This window comes from Chaetodon trifascialis, chromosome 14, assembly GCF_039877785.1.
Source record: "Chaetodon trifascialis isolate fChaTrf1 chromosome 14, fChaTrf1.hap1, whole genome shotgun sequence".
In the NCBI taxonomy this organism is placed as follows: Eukaryota; Metazoa; Chordata; class Actinopteri; order Chaetodontiformes; family Chaetodontidae; genus Chaetodon; species Chaetodon trifascialis.
The window spans coordinates 10,465,349-10,482,321 of record NC_092069.1 but is presented as its reverse complement, the minus strand read 5'-3'; the positions used below and the strand labels follow the sequence as shown (position 1 = coordinate 10,482,321).

The following is a 16,973-nucleotide window of genomic DNA, read 5'->3' as shown; positions in this document are numbered from 1 at the left end:
ATTTTAAATCATGATCTTTGGCAAATTTCATTTGTGATGAGGTGAAACTATTATGCTTATATACAGATTCAAAGAAAGGCCACAATAATCTTATATTTCTGTCAAGACAAATTTATTGATACAGCACATTAAAAACAACAGCTGCTGACCAACATGCATTACAGACAACTATTCAAATACAATTCAGTTATTTACATACAGGATAGAAACATACAAGTACATCAGTAACTGATGAATTGAAACCAATTCTATTGTTATTTTAATTAAGGAGACTCAAATGCAGCTCTGTACAAATACCCCTGATTTCTAACAAAAATAACTAAGCTTTCAAAGTACATTTTGAATGCTATTGATTTAGCTGTATTATGATTTCAATTTTAAATGTATAGTGGTGATTGAAGTTCCCTATTGGGTATTAAGTTGCTTCTTATATTCAAACTATTGCAGCCTTTTTTGTTTCCATAATTGCAATTAAACTTTCACACTGTCATTAAGTCAGATGTTTACATTACGCATCAGCTGTTAGTCCTCAACACACACTGTGAGAAAGGGGAGTCTTCCTTTGCTGCGATGATGTCACAATTACGTTTCATCATCCGATTGGCCCAAAAGCTTCCGGCTTTTTTCTTCTTCGGTGAGATTAACTAGACATAAAGTCAATACTACAGCGAGTACATATTTGGATTAGACCGACCGTAAATGTCACTCCTGAATCAGTTTTACGCTGCGTCTTAACGTTTAGTCTCTTCTTTACCGTGTGAAATCAACCAGGAACTGTCGACTGTCAACTACAGTAGATTATTTTCGCTCGAAGCGGATTGCAGCCATGATGGCGTCGAGCTACAACGCCAAGGAAGAGGACGGACACCACTCGGGTGCTTCGAGCCACGGAGGCGCCGGTGTTGTGAAAAGTAAAAAGCCGGACAACACAGCGTTTAAGCAGCAGAGACTGCCCGCCTGGCAGCCCATCCTGACGGCGGGCACCGTGCTGCCTGCTTTCTTCGTTATCGGTCTCATCTTCATCCCCATCGGTATCGGCCTGTACGTCTCATCAAACAACATTAAAGAGTTCGAGGTACAGTTACAGTGAGCTCTGTCTGTCTTTATCTTGGTAATTTCACAGCCGCCATTGACCAGGTTCTTCTAGGTTTTTCTATACGGTTCATTTCAACACGGATACTGTTGACTAACGCTAAGCGACTACAGCGAACCATGTAACGTAGACTTAAATATAAACCTGTTTGACGACGAACAACAACACTAATAACTAATGACACCTAGATAGCCATGTTTCTGAGTACTGTCAGGCTTCGTCGTGTTCAAATCAGCGTATACCCTCAGTGATCATTGTATTAAAGTGCTGCTAACTAACTAGCTAAAACTACCCAAGTGTAATTTAACAGCTCTGTTGCGACTGTTTGTTTTTAAAAGGTGTTAATGAAAGCTCGTGGTGAATTGAATTGCAGTATTATTACAAGTGTCTAGTATTTTGTCCACACACATACATGAAAATGTTTGCTACATTTGTTAGTATGACAACTTCCCTTCAAGCTGAACCAACACCCCTTAAAAACAACAAACAACGAAAACATTGCAGAGCAGTTGTATTACACTGAATCAGTCTTTCCCAGCTGCACTGAATAAACAGGCTGCTAAGTGTACATGGAACAGTATGAAAAAGTATGCATGTATTTAATCTAGGAGGATGTTCAGTCATGCTCATTTTTTAAAGACTGGGCTCCTCCTTTTCAGATTGATTACACTGGCGTGGACAATTCCAGTCCATGCTACAGCTGTGCCAAGAACTTCAGCTGGAACAACACGGCACCATGTCTCTGCTCTGTGCCCTTCACACTGAAGCAGCCATTTGAGGTGAGCGCCAGCTTACAGTATGCCGACCCCATGAATAATACATGCCTCCAGCTTCAGAACTGATAGCGCTGCTTGAAGTGCAATATAAAACTGCCCTCCTGACACTAAATGTCCATTAAGATGTATTTTAAGTCCAAAAAGAGGCACACTCAAGGTTTGTTTGGAACCGTCGTTATCATTGATCAGTCTAAATATGCAGCCTGGCAGCTTTCAAAGGGCTTTTATTGGCTATTTATATAAAGCTCGCAGCCAGTTGCATTATCATTTCAGCAGTTTCCACAGAGGACAAGCCAGTGCTACTAAGTAGAGTTTTGGGTTATAATTTAGCATAATTCAATGTTTAGGAGCAGTGTATATCAAATAGGGGTAATACATGTGCCTCATCTGAGAACACGAAGCATCTGTATTTGATGCATGTGAACCTTGAGTTGAAATTAGTTTAGCAAATTAAGTTCTGTGTTTGTTGGGCTTCTCTAGTCACATGGCTGCTGATCCAAAGAATCACTTAAGTCTCACCTTAATGAAGTATTTAACAGCCTTTACTGATTTGCTCTGTCTGTATCACAATCTCTCCTCCCCTGCAGAGCAATGTCTTCATGTACTACGGCTTATCCAACTTCTATCAGAACCACAGACGCTATGTGAAGTCTAGGGATGACAGCCAGCTGAATGGTGACCAGTCTGCTTTGACGGTATAATCTTGAAAATGTTCTACTCTTTTAACATGCGGAGATTTCAGTAAGTGTCTTTCGCATTGGTTTGACGCTGGCTGCTTTTTACAGAACCCAAGCAAGGAATGTGAACCGTACCGTACAAGTGAAGGAGTGCCCATTGCTCCATGTGGGGCCATAGCTAACAGCCTTTTTAATGGTAAGTAAGACACGGTGATCAGCTTTTCACATTTTTCTCCTCAGCAATGTAAGGATTATTGCTAATATTGGGTTCAACAAAACTCTTATCATTGAAACTCCTTCTAAAAGCTCTGCACATAACAGAACTGTGACATTTAGACTTCGTTAATGCACTAATATTGAATGCAATGTTTCTTTTTTCAGACACTCTGGAGCTGTATTACATTGATTCCAATGACACCAGAAATGCAATTCCTCTGGTGAAGAAGGGTATTGCGTGGTGGACAGACAAGCATGTGAAGTTCAGGAATCCTGGTAGAAATGACAACCTCACTGCTGCTTTCCAAGGTGACTTTAGCAAACTGTGCACAGCATCAGTTAGGGTCATAAACACTGAAGTTGCAGTGACTAGCTTGGTTTTGTCTTCTCTCTCAGGCACAAGTAAGCCAGTGAACTGGAGGAAGCCAGTGTATGAGTTGGACCCATCAGATCCCGACAACAACGGTTTTATCAACGAGGACTTCATTGTGTGGATGCGCACGGCCGCATTGCCCACCTTTCGCAAGCTCTATCGCATCATCCAGAAGAAGCCCAGCACGACCCCAACTCTTCCCAGCGGCAAATACGTCTTGGACATCACTTACAGTATCCTTTTATTTGTAACCAGAAGCTCTACAACTTTTTTCAGGAAACTGGCTTACTGTGTTACCCGGAAAACTGATGGCTACCAAAACCCAAAGCAATTCGCTTTATATCCGCGGATGTTCCATTGTCAGGAGACCTGGGGTTTACTCAGTTATCCAGATATCTCAGTAACCCTGCAACTTGGAACAGACCCCTGAAGAAAAAGAGTGATTTATATTCGCACACATCCTGCAAGTTCCTAAAGACAACAAGTAAAGAGTGTACTAAAAACTAGTGAAACTCTACAGAGCTAAACTGAAAATTACCTCAACACTGATTGGGCCATAGTTAAATGTATCACTTATGGACTTTCAGTGCACTTTTCTCAGTACAGTACGGGCATGTTGGATGTTGATGTGTGGACAATCCTGTTGTCAAATGTGTTCTTTTTTCTCAGTTCAAAGCTTCATTTGTTTCCGTTAACCACGTGTAATCAGATTACCCCGTGCTCAGCTTTGATGGTCGCAAGCGGATGATCCTGAGCACCATCTCCTGGATGGGAGGGAAGAACCCCTTCCTCGGCATTGCCTACATCACCGTGGGCTCCATCTGCTTCTTCCTGGGTGTGGTTCTGCTCATCATCCACCATAAATATGACACCCGCAACAACAGTGCAGATATTCCAAACTAAAGGGTTGTATCCTGTTTCCCAGCCTCTGCATGCACGAGTGACCTTAAAGGGTCCGTTCTGGACTGCTCATTGATTTTAGCGCGATTACACTGGTCTCTAATTGTCTGTTGTTTGTTTGTGTAAAGACAGCAGTGTCTGAAGTGTGGCATCAAAAGCGGTGTTTATGTGAAGGCCGGCTAAGGCAAAAGCAGGATGCTAGAGTCTGTGTCTCTGTGCATGTAGCTTCAGGTCAGCTGCTGAGAATGTCATCTCCTGTCTTCAAAAGAGAGTTTTTGTCTATTTATCTATACATTATGGAAGTATCTGTGTTTTATTTTAGCAGTGCTTTGCGAATGGCTTAATTATTGAAGGATGTATGTATTTTTAATGCAAGTTGTCGTCCATATTATGTATTGTACTATGTCCTGCTGATGAATGTAATGTTCTATTTCATTGACATACCTCTGTGGTTTTCGAGATTACCCCCAATATAGGACGGGATAATCATTGCTCGTGTGCCGTTTATTATGGTAAGCATTGATGTTTAACAAGAAGTATTTTATCCTTGGAGAAGTAGTACCGAAAGTCTGGCTATCCACCCTCTGCTGTGTCTGATTGTATAAAAAAGGCTAAGTCAGTTGTAAGGCATCTTTCTGAAAAATACTTATTAATGATGGAATCATCATCCCGCACCACTATGGGCAGCACCTCTAATTTGAGCACAAAGATGATTTTGTTTTTACAGTTGCCTGCATGTGAAGTTATCTTGCTTTCTTCAATGTTGACCAAATGGTATGCACTTTAAAAGTGTCACATTTGTTCGTTTTCCCCTTCGTTTCACTTCACATTCTGTTATCATTTTGCCATCTTGATTTATTCATAATGAGTTCATCGTTTAAATTGGAAGTTCATGGGTTTTTATAAGGTTTTTAGGGTCCAATTAAACAACTTGGCGAATGTTGTATTCGTGTCATTTGTGATGTTAATGCAGACATAAATAATAGGCTAATCGCTTTTTATGAAATGGCCAGTACACTATTAATAACAATCCCACGCGACCGGATGTGACAGACCCATCAGAGGATTGTGGGAAGTCTAACTGACAGTGTCCTTGTGCTGTACCTTTACCTCTTAGCCTTATAGAAAAGTTTGCCAAAATGTACAGACAACTAATGGTAAGAGAGACGTTTACTGTATCGTATACATCATAAAATACTTCAGCTTTGTCGTTCCAGTGTTAGCTTGGTGTTAATACCTGTAAATATTTACTATCTTAAACTAGCTCGGATTATGAGTAACGGTCCCTAACTAAACTTTTCAAAGTTAGCTAACGTTACCGAGCTAGCAGTTGAAAGTGAATCATAATATGAAATGAAGTTATTTAATTCAAGAAATACACCGAGTGTTATTGTGATTTGATTTTGTTATAGCGTGTTTATAACTTCTACAGAGTTGCCCTGTTTGACAGGACGCGAGCTACGTGCTAAGTCCAGCAACAAGTCGAGCCTTAAAACACGATGCTAGTGATGCTACGTAGGACGCCGAATACCTGACAATGTCTCCACTCTAAAGAAATGTATTGCCTCGCTTCAACTCAACATAAACGGCGTGACCACTACGAGTAAGGCGACGTTTTGTCACACACGTATCAGAGACGTGCTTGTCGATCTCCCACGGCATGTGAATATGTCCCACACTCCGTGACCGCATTACGTTGAGTCAGACAGACGGCAGAGTTTTGAGGAACAGCCAGGCAAAGCTTGAGTTTTCAGGTAAAGTCCGTTGTAAATGAATATATATAATTGAATAAAAGTATATAGACACGTACATTTCATCGGGTTTGATTTTTAATCAAACATTTCCGTTCTCAAAATGCGATACATAGGTTTGGCCAGCAGATGTCAACATTTCATCATCAGATACTTGAGAACAAGAAACTATTTTTAGCACACGTGCTTCAAAGTGGTTCACTGCTGCAGAGATGATTCCTCAATCAGTAGTTGAAGTCAACTTGCTGAACTGTTGTTGAAACTTTGCTAATCTTATGTCAACTAATGACACATGGTGTATTATGTGTCATTTCTCTTCCTCATACTGCTTCAGTGTTTATTGGTCATTTATGTTATCCACGGTTTGTCATGCTTCAATTATAACTGTATAAACTATAAAATTCTCACTCAAGGGTTTGTACCACCAGGGACTTCGGCAACTGTCCCGGCGGACGATCGCGAGCAGTGCTCGCAGACAGATGGACAACTCTGTGAAAGAAAAGCAAAAAGTGTTTCAGGTAGGATTAATCTCTTTGAGGACAAGGATGACGTCTGTAAACATATGATCCCATCAGTGTCCCATCTGTTCTTTATTACTGAGCTCAGAAGCGGTGTGACTTGTGTAAGCCTCAGGAGTAAACTAGTCTTGTGAAGACCTGTATTTCTGAGCAAAGGTTATATCATAGATGTGAAGGGAAGTTTGCATATACATATTATCTCAATAACAGTTTTGCTGATTTGTGAAGCATTGTTGGTATGAGACAGTTTTCAGCATAAATCACCATCTTAATAATAACTTGGGCAGCTTTTTGTCATACTTCAAAAGTAATTATGTGCCAGTTTGACTTGTAATTTGTGAGCTTTGTTTTCATATGTCAGTGTTTAAAATAAGGCAAAGAATGAGGATCTTTTTATAATGATAATGATAATGATAATGATAATGGTAATGGTAATGTTAAAGCTTGTACTTTATTCCCAGGTTCTGGAGACAGAATCTAATTTTATCCTCTTTGTAGCCTGACAGATAAGTATCACTGGATTTCCCCCCCCTACAATCTTTAAATGACCTTCGACTGTAGCTGGGGCCTGAGTTCTACTAATTGTGCTTGCAAGCTGCTAATTAAAAATCCATTGCAACATCAACGTTCCAGTGCGGCAGGCATTGCTGATCCTTGCATAGTGCTCGAAATTACTGTAGCCATAGTTGACAAATGACCTACCCTCGCTTCTAAATCCCAGAGCAAGCTCTGCTTCATCGCGTAGTGCACTGTACGCCACCACCTAATTGCTATGGTTAACCAGAGATGAGCTCTACAAAAATCTGAAAGCCATATAAATAGAAACACGTGAATCTAAAAGCCCTTCACATACCTTTTAAAGTAGGGGTGTCCTTTTGAAATAAATATATGCTTTCGTTCTTCGCTCTTTAAACAGGAGAACAACGGTATGCCTATCCATCTGAAGGGCGGGTCAAAGGATGCTCTGCTCTACAGAGCCACAATGACTCTCACTGTGTTTGGTATGTCAGCAGTTGTCTGAGATTTGATGAGTCAGGCTCACACCAGATGTTTGACTTTTGGATAAAGCACATTTCATACAAGTGACTTGACCCCCATTGTTATTGTCAAAACTGACTTTGACAGTAAAATTACTGTAATCTGACATTGTGTCATTGAGGGTCGTTTGAAGTCAGGATAATCAGCTTTTGTTGTATTTGTCACATCTGTAACTCTTGTCTGATCTCTTCGCAGGGAGTGGGTATGTTGTATATGAGCTGTTTAGCGCTGCAATGCCCAAGAAGCCGCAGTGAAACGGGATTGGCAAATTGGGCTTTACCATCTGACAAAACAATCATGCACATGCTGTGTGTCATTCATCAACTCTGTCGTGCAGATTTGTAATTTGGGAAATTATTTGTCCTATCAATAATAGCAGTACTTTTCATTTTTGAAATAAATATTTATTGATTGTACAAATCATGAGCTGCAAATGATAATAAAAATATATTTATGTCATCAAAGTGCGTCACTTCTTAAATTCACTTCATCCAGACTCTGAGGTGTGCAGGAGACTCCAGTCCACTTGTCACTGGGGTATTTTCATCGCATTAAAGGGGATTTCTTTGAACAATCCGAGCTTGGATCTAGTGTAGGTCTTTGGTGTGACCACTAGAGGGCACTAAAAACCAATCCATTAGAAGCGCTCTTTGTGGCAGCGCATTTCTGTTCCTGAAATACCTCTCCTTCCCCAACAAAAGCTCATTTTCCTTAGATTCCCTCACCGAAATACACTTATGAAATAACAATAATACACGTGTTTTTGTTTGTTTAAGCATCTTGAAAATATTATGAGAAAAGGCAACGTTATGACACGTAGAGTTTGAAGATTTCTGTTTAGAAAGCGAAAAATTCTGCTTTTATTTCAGTTGACATCCGACCAGCCTGAATAAACTGGATAAAGTTGCCTGTGGCGCATATAAAACACTCCCCTCTCAGCGTTGTCTGGCCAAATGTGGCCCTGCTGTAAAGTCACACTGGCACTGGAAACTCATTAAATCACCAGACCAAAGGAATGCAAGGAAAAATGTAATTTCCAAACAGTGGATCGGTCTTAGCGGGGGACATACATCAACTGACAGGCAGGGGTTTCGTAAGAAGCCCATATGATGGTAAACTGAGAGTTGGGAACTGCCCCCCTATTAAGTAGCCGATGGTGGAAAGATTCTTCCCACTTGGAAAGAGGCTTTTCCTTCTTGGACATCTGCTGGCGGAGCTTCCAGTAGCCAGAGAGGAGAGAGGGGTCCAGCCGCAGCTCCTGAATTGTTCTCTTACTTTCCAGAAGGGGAGGCTTCAAGCAGGCTGCTCTGACATTTGGTCGATTCATTTTGTGGGGGGCTGAATTGGTGAGTAGACGGATTGTTATTTTAGCAAGTGCAAATTGGTTATTTTTGCATTTTGAATAATGGAAATAACTAATTTATATTCCACTTAATTTGAGAGAATATCGTCATTTTTGTCGCACTTCTGTAGTGCGTAATTTCATCACCGTAAATGTTGGATGAATTTTAAAAAATTTACATTATTTAACAAGCTCAGTAGCTTTTTAAGAAAGTGTTTAAAGAGACCTTAAGCTGAACTGAATTGAATAAAAATGCAACGATACGTCACTGGTTTGAAATCTGGAGGTAAGCCGAAGTCAATATTAGATATAGTGTTTCAGCAACACGTTCAGCATGGACATTGTGCTTTATGTGTACTGTAGTTATTTGAATTAGATGAGCTCCGATTGCGTCCGAGGGGCCAGCAGAGTCATTTCAGCTCCTTTACATGCAGTTTTCGTGCTTGTGCACCAGGCGGGGCGCACAGCCTGCGCTACAGATCACAGAAGCTGAGCTCAGGCGATGCTGTGTGGATGTAGTCCTCTTATGCTTTTGGGGGAAAAAGGCAACCACATCGCATGAGATTCCAGTTCAGATAAACTAGTGATTTTAATCTTAAATCCACTACCGTATGGGGTGAGTTCACGTAAAAGCCCTCGTTGAGTTCTGCCATTGAATCTAAAGAAATAGAGTCAAAGCAAAGCAGGCTAGTTAAGGCAGTTTTAAGGTCTTAGATACAAGAATGTGTGATTTGTACAAGTGCAACCAAGATGCTCCAAAATGTTTTACACATTTAAATACATCAGAAATACAATGAAACGACTTATGATACCACAGGCTGAGTTTTGGGTGACCTTATAAGGTCATCCAGACCCCGTCCCTGGAGGGAGTGAGAGTCAGTGAGAAGCAGTGGGCTGCAGTGCCAGCCACCAAACTGACCAGGACAGCTGGAGGCAATGCATTTCCAGATTATGCATATGGAGATCAAACAGATGAGCATGTGGTTAAGTGTTTCCTTCAGTCCCTCATTACTGGATAACTACAGTATGTCACTCAGCGTGATGTACCCACCTCAGGGTGCGGGCATCAACGGGAGGCAGCAAGGTGTGGCACTTGTTATGTAAGGGAGTCCAGATGGATCTTGCATTTTTCTGTCACTGTGGAAAGCATTGATTACATAATAAAAGCTATCAATGCAGATTCCATATTAAAAAAAAACATAATTAAGCTGAGCATTTCTTCCTGGCGTCTCTTCAGACTAAATCTGACCATCTTGACGCAGCAGTAAATGAAACAAGCGTTCATCCCCTGCATGTGGTGCCTTGTCACTGTGGTGAGCTGTGTCACAGATCCGCAGCTTCAACATATTTTCTGTCTTTGTCCTCAGACTGGTTGATGCGCTGCTGACCCTAAAGGGCCAAACATGAAGATAGGGCTGTCTTTGGCCACGGCTGCCTTTGTTGCAGCCCTGTTATCTACCATAGATGCTCAAGGTAAATGAAACTGCCTGGCCTCTGTCCTCTCACATACACTATCCCACGCTGTCTCTATATCTCCTGTTTCTCTTCCTTCACTTATTTATTTCCACTGGTTGTCTTTGTTACAGGGATTAGGCTTTTACTTTAATGTCTACTTTAATGAGAGTCATCACATAGACAGTGAACTCTTTGTATCGATAAAGTGAATAAAGTCTTTCTTTTTTCATGTGTATGCTATTTGACTATGTGACTTTTGGAGGACTGACTGATGCCTTGATGATTGTCATGCTTTTATCCCATGTTTGAAGCACATTGTCAGTTTTTTTTTGTCAGGACTCATTGCCAGCTTTGATGTAAAATCCAAATCCAGAACTCATTTACTTTTATTTATGCTGTAATTAAGATGGTTTAAACCAATACTTCAGGAGCAATTTTCTCGTTCAGATTTGGCAAATGTAACAAACCAAGTGCACTGAAGTTTATGTCATTTCCAATTTCTAATTAAATGCATTAAACAGCAGGGCACAGATTAGAACAAAAGTCATTTCATGGCTAAATGTTTCCCCATAAATGTTTAAGCAGGGCTGTTGCTGTTTCAATTTTATGACAGCAAGCTTCTGCACTTTTTCCGAAGCAAAATTTGGAAGATTGCCAAATCTTTGCTAGTTAGACATTTAAATGCCAGATCACATATATTTTAGTTATTATGATTATGCCACGGTTGTAACCTTGTAAACCTGTGTAAATCTCTCTGAAATGGTTTTAGAGTGGCTGCAGCAGTAAGTAAATACAGTGCTTTAAGTCATTAAATTACCTGTGAAACAGCATAATAGTATAATGGTGGAAGTGGAGTGTAAGAATTTAAAATTCATCATAATGTTTAAACTGCATTTAGCATTAAAAACATGTGAAAAGTAGTGCAATGCATCAGCTATAAGTAACAAAAGTGAATTTATTCAAATAGCAATCGTCTTTTTCACAGAGTTGTGTTATGGTGGTAGAAATGGAAATATCCAAGGAAAATGGAGGTGCTTAACAACTGCACTTGAGTGCCATACTTCAATAACAGCTCTGTTTTTATTCTTATGTATTACTGTTTTAGTAGCTGTTAAATGCTTTTTTCTGTACATGTAACACGAGCTAACATGTCATAGGCTGTTAACAATCTGTCAGTAGTTTTGACAGAAAATGACTCAAAGTAATTTCATATGCAGACTTTTCAATCCAAAATAATGGCAAATAAGGAAATATGGTATGGAAACCTTCTGATTTTTTCCCCTTTGAAAGCTCTCTGGCGGGGGAGAGGAGAGTCTAGCGTCTACTCTCACATATCTCCACTAACGGAATGGAAAGATGAAATACGAGAATAGCAAATTAATCCTCAGACAGCACAAAGACAAAGAGCCTTTCTCAGGCTGCTTTGCGGGCATTCGCAAAAACGCTGAGTTGCAATACATATGGAAAGTTAATATGCAGTAATGTTTAATGTCAGCACATGTTGTGGAATTACTTTGGCATCTGTCCTGCCTATTTGGGAGAGTCGGTGTTCTTTCCTCGTCTTCTTGGTCTCTCCTCCTGGCAGAAGCTCAGGCCAGGATAGCTGCCTGGCTGGAGACAGAGGTTACGAACACAACAGTAGCCAGACTCTGGCCCCCGGGAGCCAGAGGTGTCCTTTATTAGGAACTTGATGGTCAGACATCCATATAACAAGAGCAGCCACAAGGTCCAAATAACAGACCAGAGATGGTTATTTGGACAAAACCACCTTTGTTCCTCAGGTGTATTTTAAAAGCAGGCCGACGTATGGTCAGAGACATTGTAACAAGGGAAATGACATGCTCGTGAACAAACGTGGAGCGGCAGGTGCGTGGATCATGCAACTGAAGACCTGCCTAAAACTTCTTTATTTGAATTTTTCAATCCACAAACCATTGCTTTGCTACTCGCTACCCACCCCCCACCTACACACACACACCCACTCACACTTCCATACCCCTTACCATTCGGTGTTGGAGATGAGTACTCGTGGAGAAATCAGGGGGAACGCAGTCCATCGGGGCTCCTTGAGTTGATATGCCAGGTTGGTGATCCTCCAATCCCAGTTTTTAATTACTTGGTGGGCTCCTGTTTGTCATCTGCCTGTGCATTCAGTGTGTCCCAAGCTATGGCTTCCTCCTCCGAGTATATTTTACAATGATATTCTTGCCTCCCATGGCACTCTCATTCTTACTCGACAGCTAGCATGCACCCACATTGCAAAGCTCTTTCCTTGTTGCCTTACAGTCTAATGCATGCTTTACCTTACATCATCCCCATCATGGTATGCTACCACTGGTACCTCTCTGGATAGTACATGTCAGTACAAATTACATCACGCTAACCTCATTAACATCTTGGATTTTCTTACAAAATGTATTTCATTCATCATGTCTTTGACTTGTTCATTGTGTTACTATGAAGATTTTTGTCTCATCACTAATTTGCTCTGTAATAGCATAACTCTTTAAGCCAGGTCGCACGAAATATAACAAGAATTTAGTTAAATGGTTAATGAATGGAGAAGTTTAAAACTAACTGTATGGCTATTTTGAAATGACAATGAGTAACTTTGCACAACTCTTGAAATACTTTGATATACCTTTTGTGCATGTAAATGACACGTACTAAATGTTAACGCTAATTAACGTTAGCCCTTTTCTTTGGCTCGGTCACCTACAAGCTGTAAGAAAGAGTATCATTTTAAAATATGTTTGTCATCTCTGTCTGTGTGGTCCCAACTGTACATGGAAACTACCATCCAGTCAATCAAAGTTGTTCAACAAAACAACTTTCTCATGTACATGATGCATGACGCTGTGATCAAGTCAAGTGTAAAGGCGCGTGGTCTTGTCACACTGTATATGTTTTCCTGTATTTATTTATTTTTAAGTACACACTTTCTTTACTTTAGCACATCTGAACAGTCTTTTTAGTGTCTAGAGTAATTTTGTTTTGTTATGTCCTCTTATGCATTATGCTGCCGATGAAAAAGTACACAAGGGTCTCCAGCGACGAATTGTGTATTCTTTTTAAAAGGTTTGCAATGGATGTGTGCCACTCACTTGTGTAAAGAGTTTTAACCAAATAAACCACAAACCACATTTTGTCTTTGAAATATGTTTATATACAATGTATATATAACATATGGTGTTCAATTTTGTCGAGAGTCACTTCACCGACTACATGGCCATCTTGATTCCATTGTATAATCGGTAACTTGTGAATGAAGTCACTGTTGTATTTTTGTGACGCTGAGATCAACTCCATCAAAAAAGCTGTTTATTAATTGGTCGGGGCATGCGTTTTAATGTCTGCACTCAGCATGTGTTGGATGGTTCACTCAGTGTTTGCACTTTGGTAGAGTTATGTCGTGCACAGTGCTTGAGTTGCCGGCCATCTTGGTTGAGCAACTCAAACAAATGCCATTTTATTCCAAAATGGCTTCTCATACTTTTTCAATGTTGTCACGTGTTCTTCACTTGTCACCCTCCCAAATGGACATCATTTTTATGTGTCTGTCCCCAACAACGAACAAGTCCGCTTCAGCCATGAAGTGTTTGTTGTTGGGATCCATGTTTGATTTGATCATAAATAGAACCGCATTTGTACATATCTTCATATTTGTTGTAATTTAACTGTTTTTCATCTCTTATTTGCAGTGGAACCCCCCTCAGACTTGAAATTTAAAATTATAAATGAAAATACAGTGGAAATGTCATGGAGAAGACCCTCGTCAAGGATAGAGGGCTTCAGAATCCAAGTTGTATCAGATGCAGGTCAGTAAGAGTCAGCATATTGGTGATCTGAACCCACCAGTGTAAACACACACAGTTACATACACATGCATATACACCCCAATAGCTGATTTACTGTTGAATTCTCTCTCGTAGATGAAGCAGTCAGAGACTTTACCCTTGATGCATATACCACTACCACCTCAATCACTGACCTGACCCCTGACTTGGACTACTCAGTGTCCATAAACTCCTATGAAGGGTCAGACGAGAGCATTCCCATCTTTGGACAACTGACCAGTAAGTACATATTTCACTGTGGGTTAATTTAGAAGTTATGCTGTAAAAACGTCCAGCTGAAAAATAGAAGTGCAAAAAATATTTTTAGTTAAGTAAAAGGTAAGACTTTCTATACGATAGTGTATGCTGAAGATAACAGTCATGATAGTGTGTTAGCAAAAAAAGTACACTTGTCAAAATTTCTCTTTAAACTTCTTATTTGTTATATGTGCTGATGTTTAATGGTGTGGTGTGAAAAATAAATTATGAGAGATGTTCACTAATATCAGACCATCCCCTCCCACACAGAGGGCATATTTGACTGCAGTGACACGCTAGAGAAAGTGTCATTCCCCTTTAAGAACAGAATAACTTATTCCATGTTGCATTTTCATGTAGCCACATGCGACGTATGAAACTCTCCAGAAATCACATCTGTTTACTGACTCTGGAGTTTCTCGCTGTTTCTAGCTAATGCAGCATAAAGACGTGTGTTTGTGTGCATGTGGTTCTGATCCTGTCGACCAGCTTTTATGATGTGTTGATTTTCTTGCCTTTTTCCGCTGTGAAAAAGCCCACAGCGAGGCACGGGTGGCATTGTGTGGTGCTAACTCACCAAGTGTTTCCTGTGTTTCAGTCCAGTCCAGTAACTCCACTGGACGCGTCAGGAGGCCACAGTCAGATGCAATCAGTGAGTATGTTTACTCTGGTGTCAACCAAAATCTGAACAGTGTCCTGTCCACACGGCTTTCCAGTTCGTTTTAAATATATATATTTTTTCCTTCATGACTGTCATCCTCATATTTTTTCCCATGGAATAATTTGGTCAGGCGTACATTGTACCTTCTGTTGGGATTGTCGCAGAGTAAGCAGACAGAGATTTGACAGTGACCGGGAGGGCACATGTTGGCTCCTTTAATTGAAACCAGTCAGCACATCAACAAAAAAGGAAAGGAAGGCTTGAAGCTAGGAGACATGGGTTCTGTTATGCGTCAGAGAGGAGGGGAGCATTAGGGCATTGTCAAGCAATGACGTGTTTATTGTGCCACCTAGAGTCATGCCGTTCTCCAGAACTGTTAAAAGATATGGCAAGGACTGCAGTTCTTAGTCTGGGTTCAAACTGTTCTCTGCTCCTCTCATGAGACCATCTGTGATCTGCGTGGATTTACTGGAGGGCATACTCGCTTTTTCCCCCACATATTGCTTTTTCTGGAAATTATACCCACATTTTCAGATTCTCCTAAACCCTTATGCATGGTTAAGAAGTCAGAAATTCTTTCACAGCCACATAAATTGTTTTACTAAACTCCTGCTTTGATGCCATCGTTTTCAACATTAACTCAGGGAATTTTGAGAGAAAAAGACGCTCTCTAAAAATAAACTTTATTAGATGCGAGGGACAAAATTTTGAGTCGATGAGTCCGAGGGGAATGAGGATTAAAGTCCATAAACATAAGGCCTGCCAATTATGTCAATAGAGTCATCTTAAATGTTCCAGAGAATTCCATTATTGATTTAAAGTCCCGTAGGATTTGAAAGTATAAAACATTGCTGGTGGAACCTCTGCTAAATGTTTAGTCTATAAAGCCACATTTTTGCCTCTGTCTGCTGGAATGACTATACCAGCCCACTGTTTGGCACTGGCTGATATTTCCTTTGATGTCAGAATGCCTATCTGTGAGCCATCCAACTAACTGTCTAGGATTTTATTTTATTTAGACAGACGGGAGAAGAAATGGGCCGGTATAAAAATATTGGTCCAGGACCAAGTTGTTGCTTCCATACCTTTATTGGCACATTTCTGGCTCGGAAATTGCTGTAATTTTAGACATGAAGCCTTTTCTGCATTGTACGTTTTTATACCAATCATTAACTGGTAGCAAAGCTTCAACTTTTCCTAATCTGGATCAATCAAAACATTCTACATAATTATTCAGCTGACTGACTCTTATTTTCTCCACTGTCTTTGCCCAGAGTGTTCGGTCAGTGCGATAGCTGATTTGGTTTTCCTGGTGGACGGCTCATGGAGTGTGGGCCGAGAAAACTTTAAGCACATCCGCAGTTTCATCGGCTCCCTGGCAGGGGCCTTCGACATTGGTGAAGACAAGACCCGGGTGGCCGTGGTTCAGTACAGTACAGACACCCGTACAGAGTTCCCCCTCACTCGTTACACCAGAAGAGGAGACCTGCTCCAAGCCATCAACTCCCTGCCATACAAAGGGGGAAATACTATGACAGGTACTCTGCTGGACAGCCACTATGGGTTTGCATCATTGTTAGTGATATTAAATGTTGATTTCATGTTAAACATGAAATGATGGAATGCCCTGCACACCTGACCATTACCTTAAAGTTGTTCAATATGACGATATGATATGACAAATATTTAAAAACCCACATACATTTCTGTCTCAAGGTGACGCCATAGATTATCTCCTACAAAACATCTTTACGGAGGCAGCTGGATCCAGGAAAGCTTTTCCTAAGGTAGCCATGATCATCACAGATGGAAAATCCCAGGACCCAGTGGAGGAGTATGCTAAAAGGCTTAGGAACATTGGAGTGGAAATATTTGTCCTAGGTATGGTTTATTATTCAGTGTTTTGTTGAATAGTGCTCTCCCATGTGAAAGTCTGCCTGTTCTTGGAAACCATTTGATTTTCCACTGATTGCAATATCCATATTTGACTTCATAAAAGTCAAGCACTGTTGTTTTTTCTAACATACGCAATACTCTAAAACCATCAACAGTCTACCACATCTGTCTTGCAGCCACTGA

At 40.6% G+C, this 16,973-nt stretch overlaps 3 protein-coding genes across 7 annotated transcripts in view; all 3 read left to right on the top strand.

Annotated features, from left to right (window-relative positions):
• The first annotated feature begins 587 nt into the window (after positions 1-587).
• LOC139342083 (cell cycle control protein 50A-like) lies at positions 588-4,979 on the top strand. Its single transcript, XM_070978968.1, has 7 exons — positions 588-1,075; positions 1,753-1,872; positions 2,457-2,564; positions 2,655-2,742; positions 2,928-3,071; positions 3,159-3,368; positions 3,845-4,979. Exons 1-7 carry the CDS (start codon positions 827-829, stop codon positions 4,036-4,038), a joined length of 1,113 nt encoding a protein of 370 aa, XP_070835069.1. The 5' UTR covers positions 588-826; the 3' UTR covers positions 4,039-4,979.
• A 78-nt stretch (positions 4,980-5,057) lies between these two features.
• LOC139342084 (cytochrome c oxidase subunit 7A2, mitochondrial-like) lies at positions 5,058-7,803 on the top strand. Its single transcript, XM_070978969.1, has 4 exons — positions 5,058-5,192; positions 6,215-6,304; positions 7,221-7,305; positions 7,538-7,803. The coding sequence occupies exons 1-4, from the start codon at positions 5,175-5,177 to the stop codon at positions 7,594-7,596; spliced, it is 252 nt and encodes an 83-aa protein (XP_070835070.1). The 5' UTR covers positions 5,058-5,174; the 3' UTR covers positions 7,597-7,803.
• A 731-nt stretch (positions 7,804-8,534) lies between these two features.
• Positions 8,535-16,973, top strand: part of col12a1a (collagen, type XII, alpha 1a) — a 54,610-nt gene continuing 46,171 nt past the window's right edge. For 3 of the 5 annotated variants that reach the window (XM_070979337.1, XM_070979336.1, XM_070979338.1), the window contains exons 1-2: positions 16,328-16,432; positions 16,611-16,775. In XM_070979337.1, coding sequence (XP_070835438.1) covers positions 16,426-16,432; positions 16,611-16,775 — 172 coding nt within the window. In that variant the 5' untranslated portion in view covers positions 16,328-16,425. Of the gene's footprint in view, positions 8,689-10,051; positions 10,158-13,840; positions 13,958-14,071; positions 14,216-14,831; positions 14,886-16,168; positions 16,433-16,610; positions 16,776-16,973 lie in introns of those variants that run through there. The other 2 variants (XM_070979340.1, XM_070979339.1) reach the window with 2 other exon arrangements.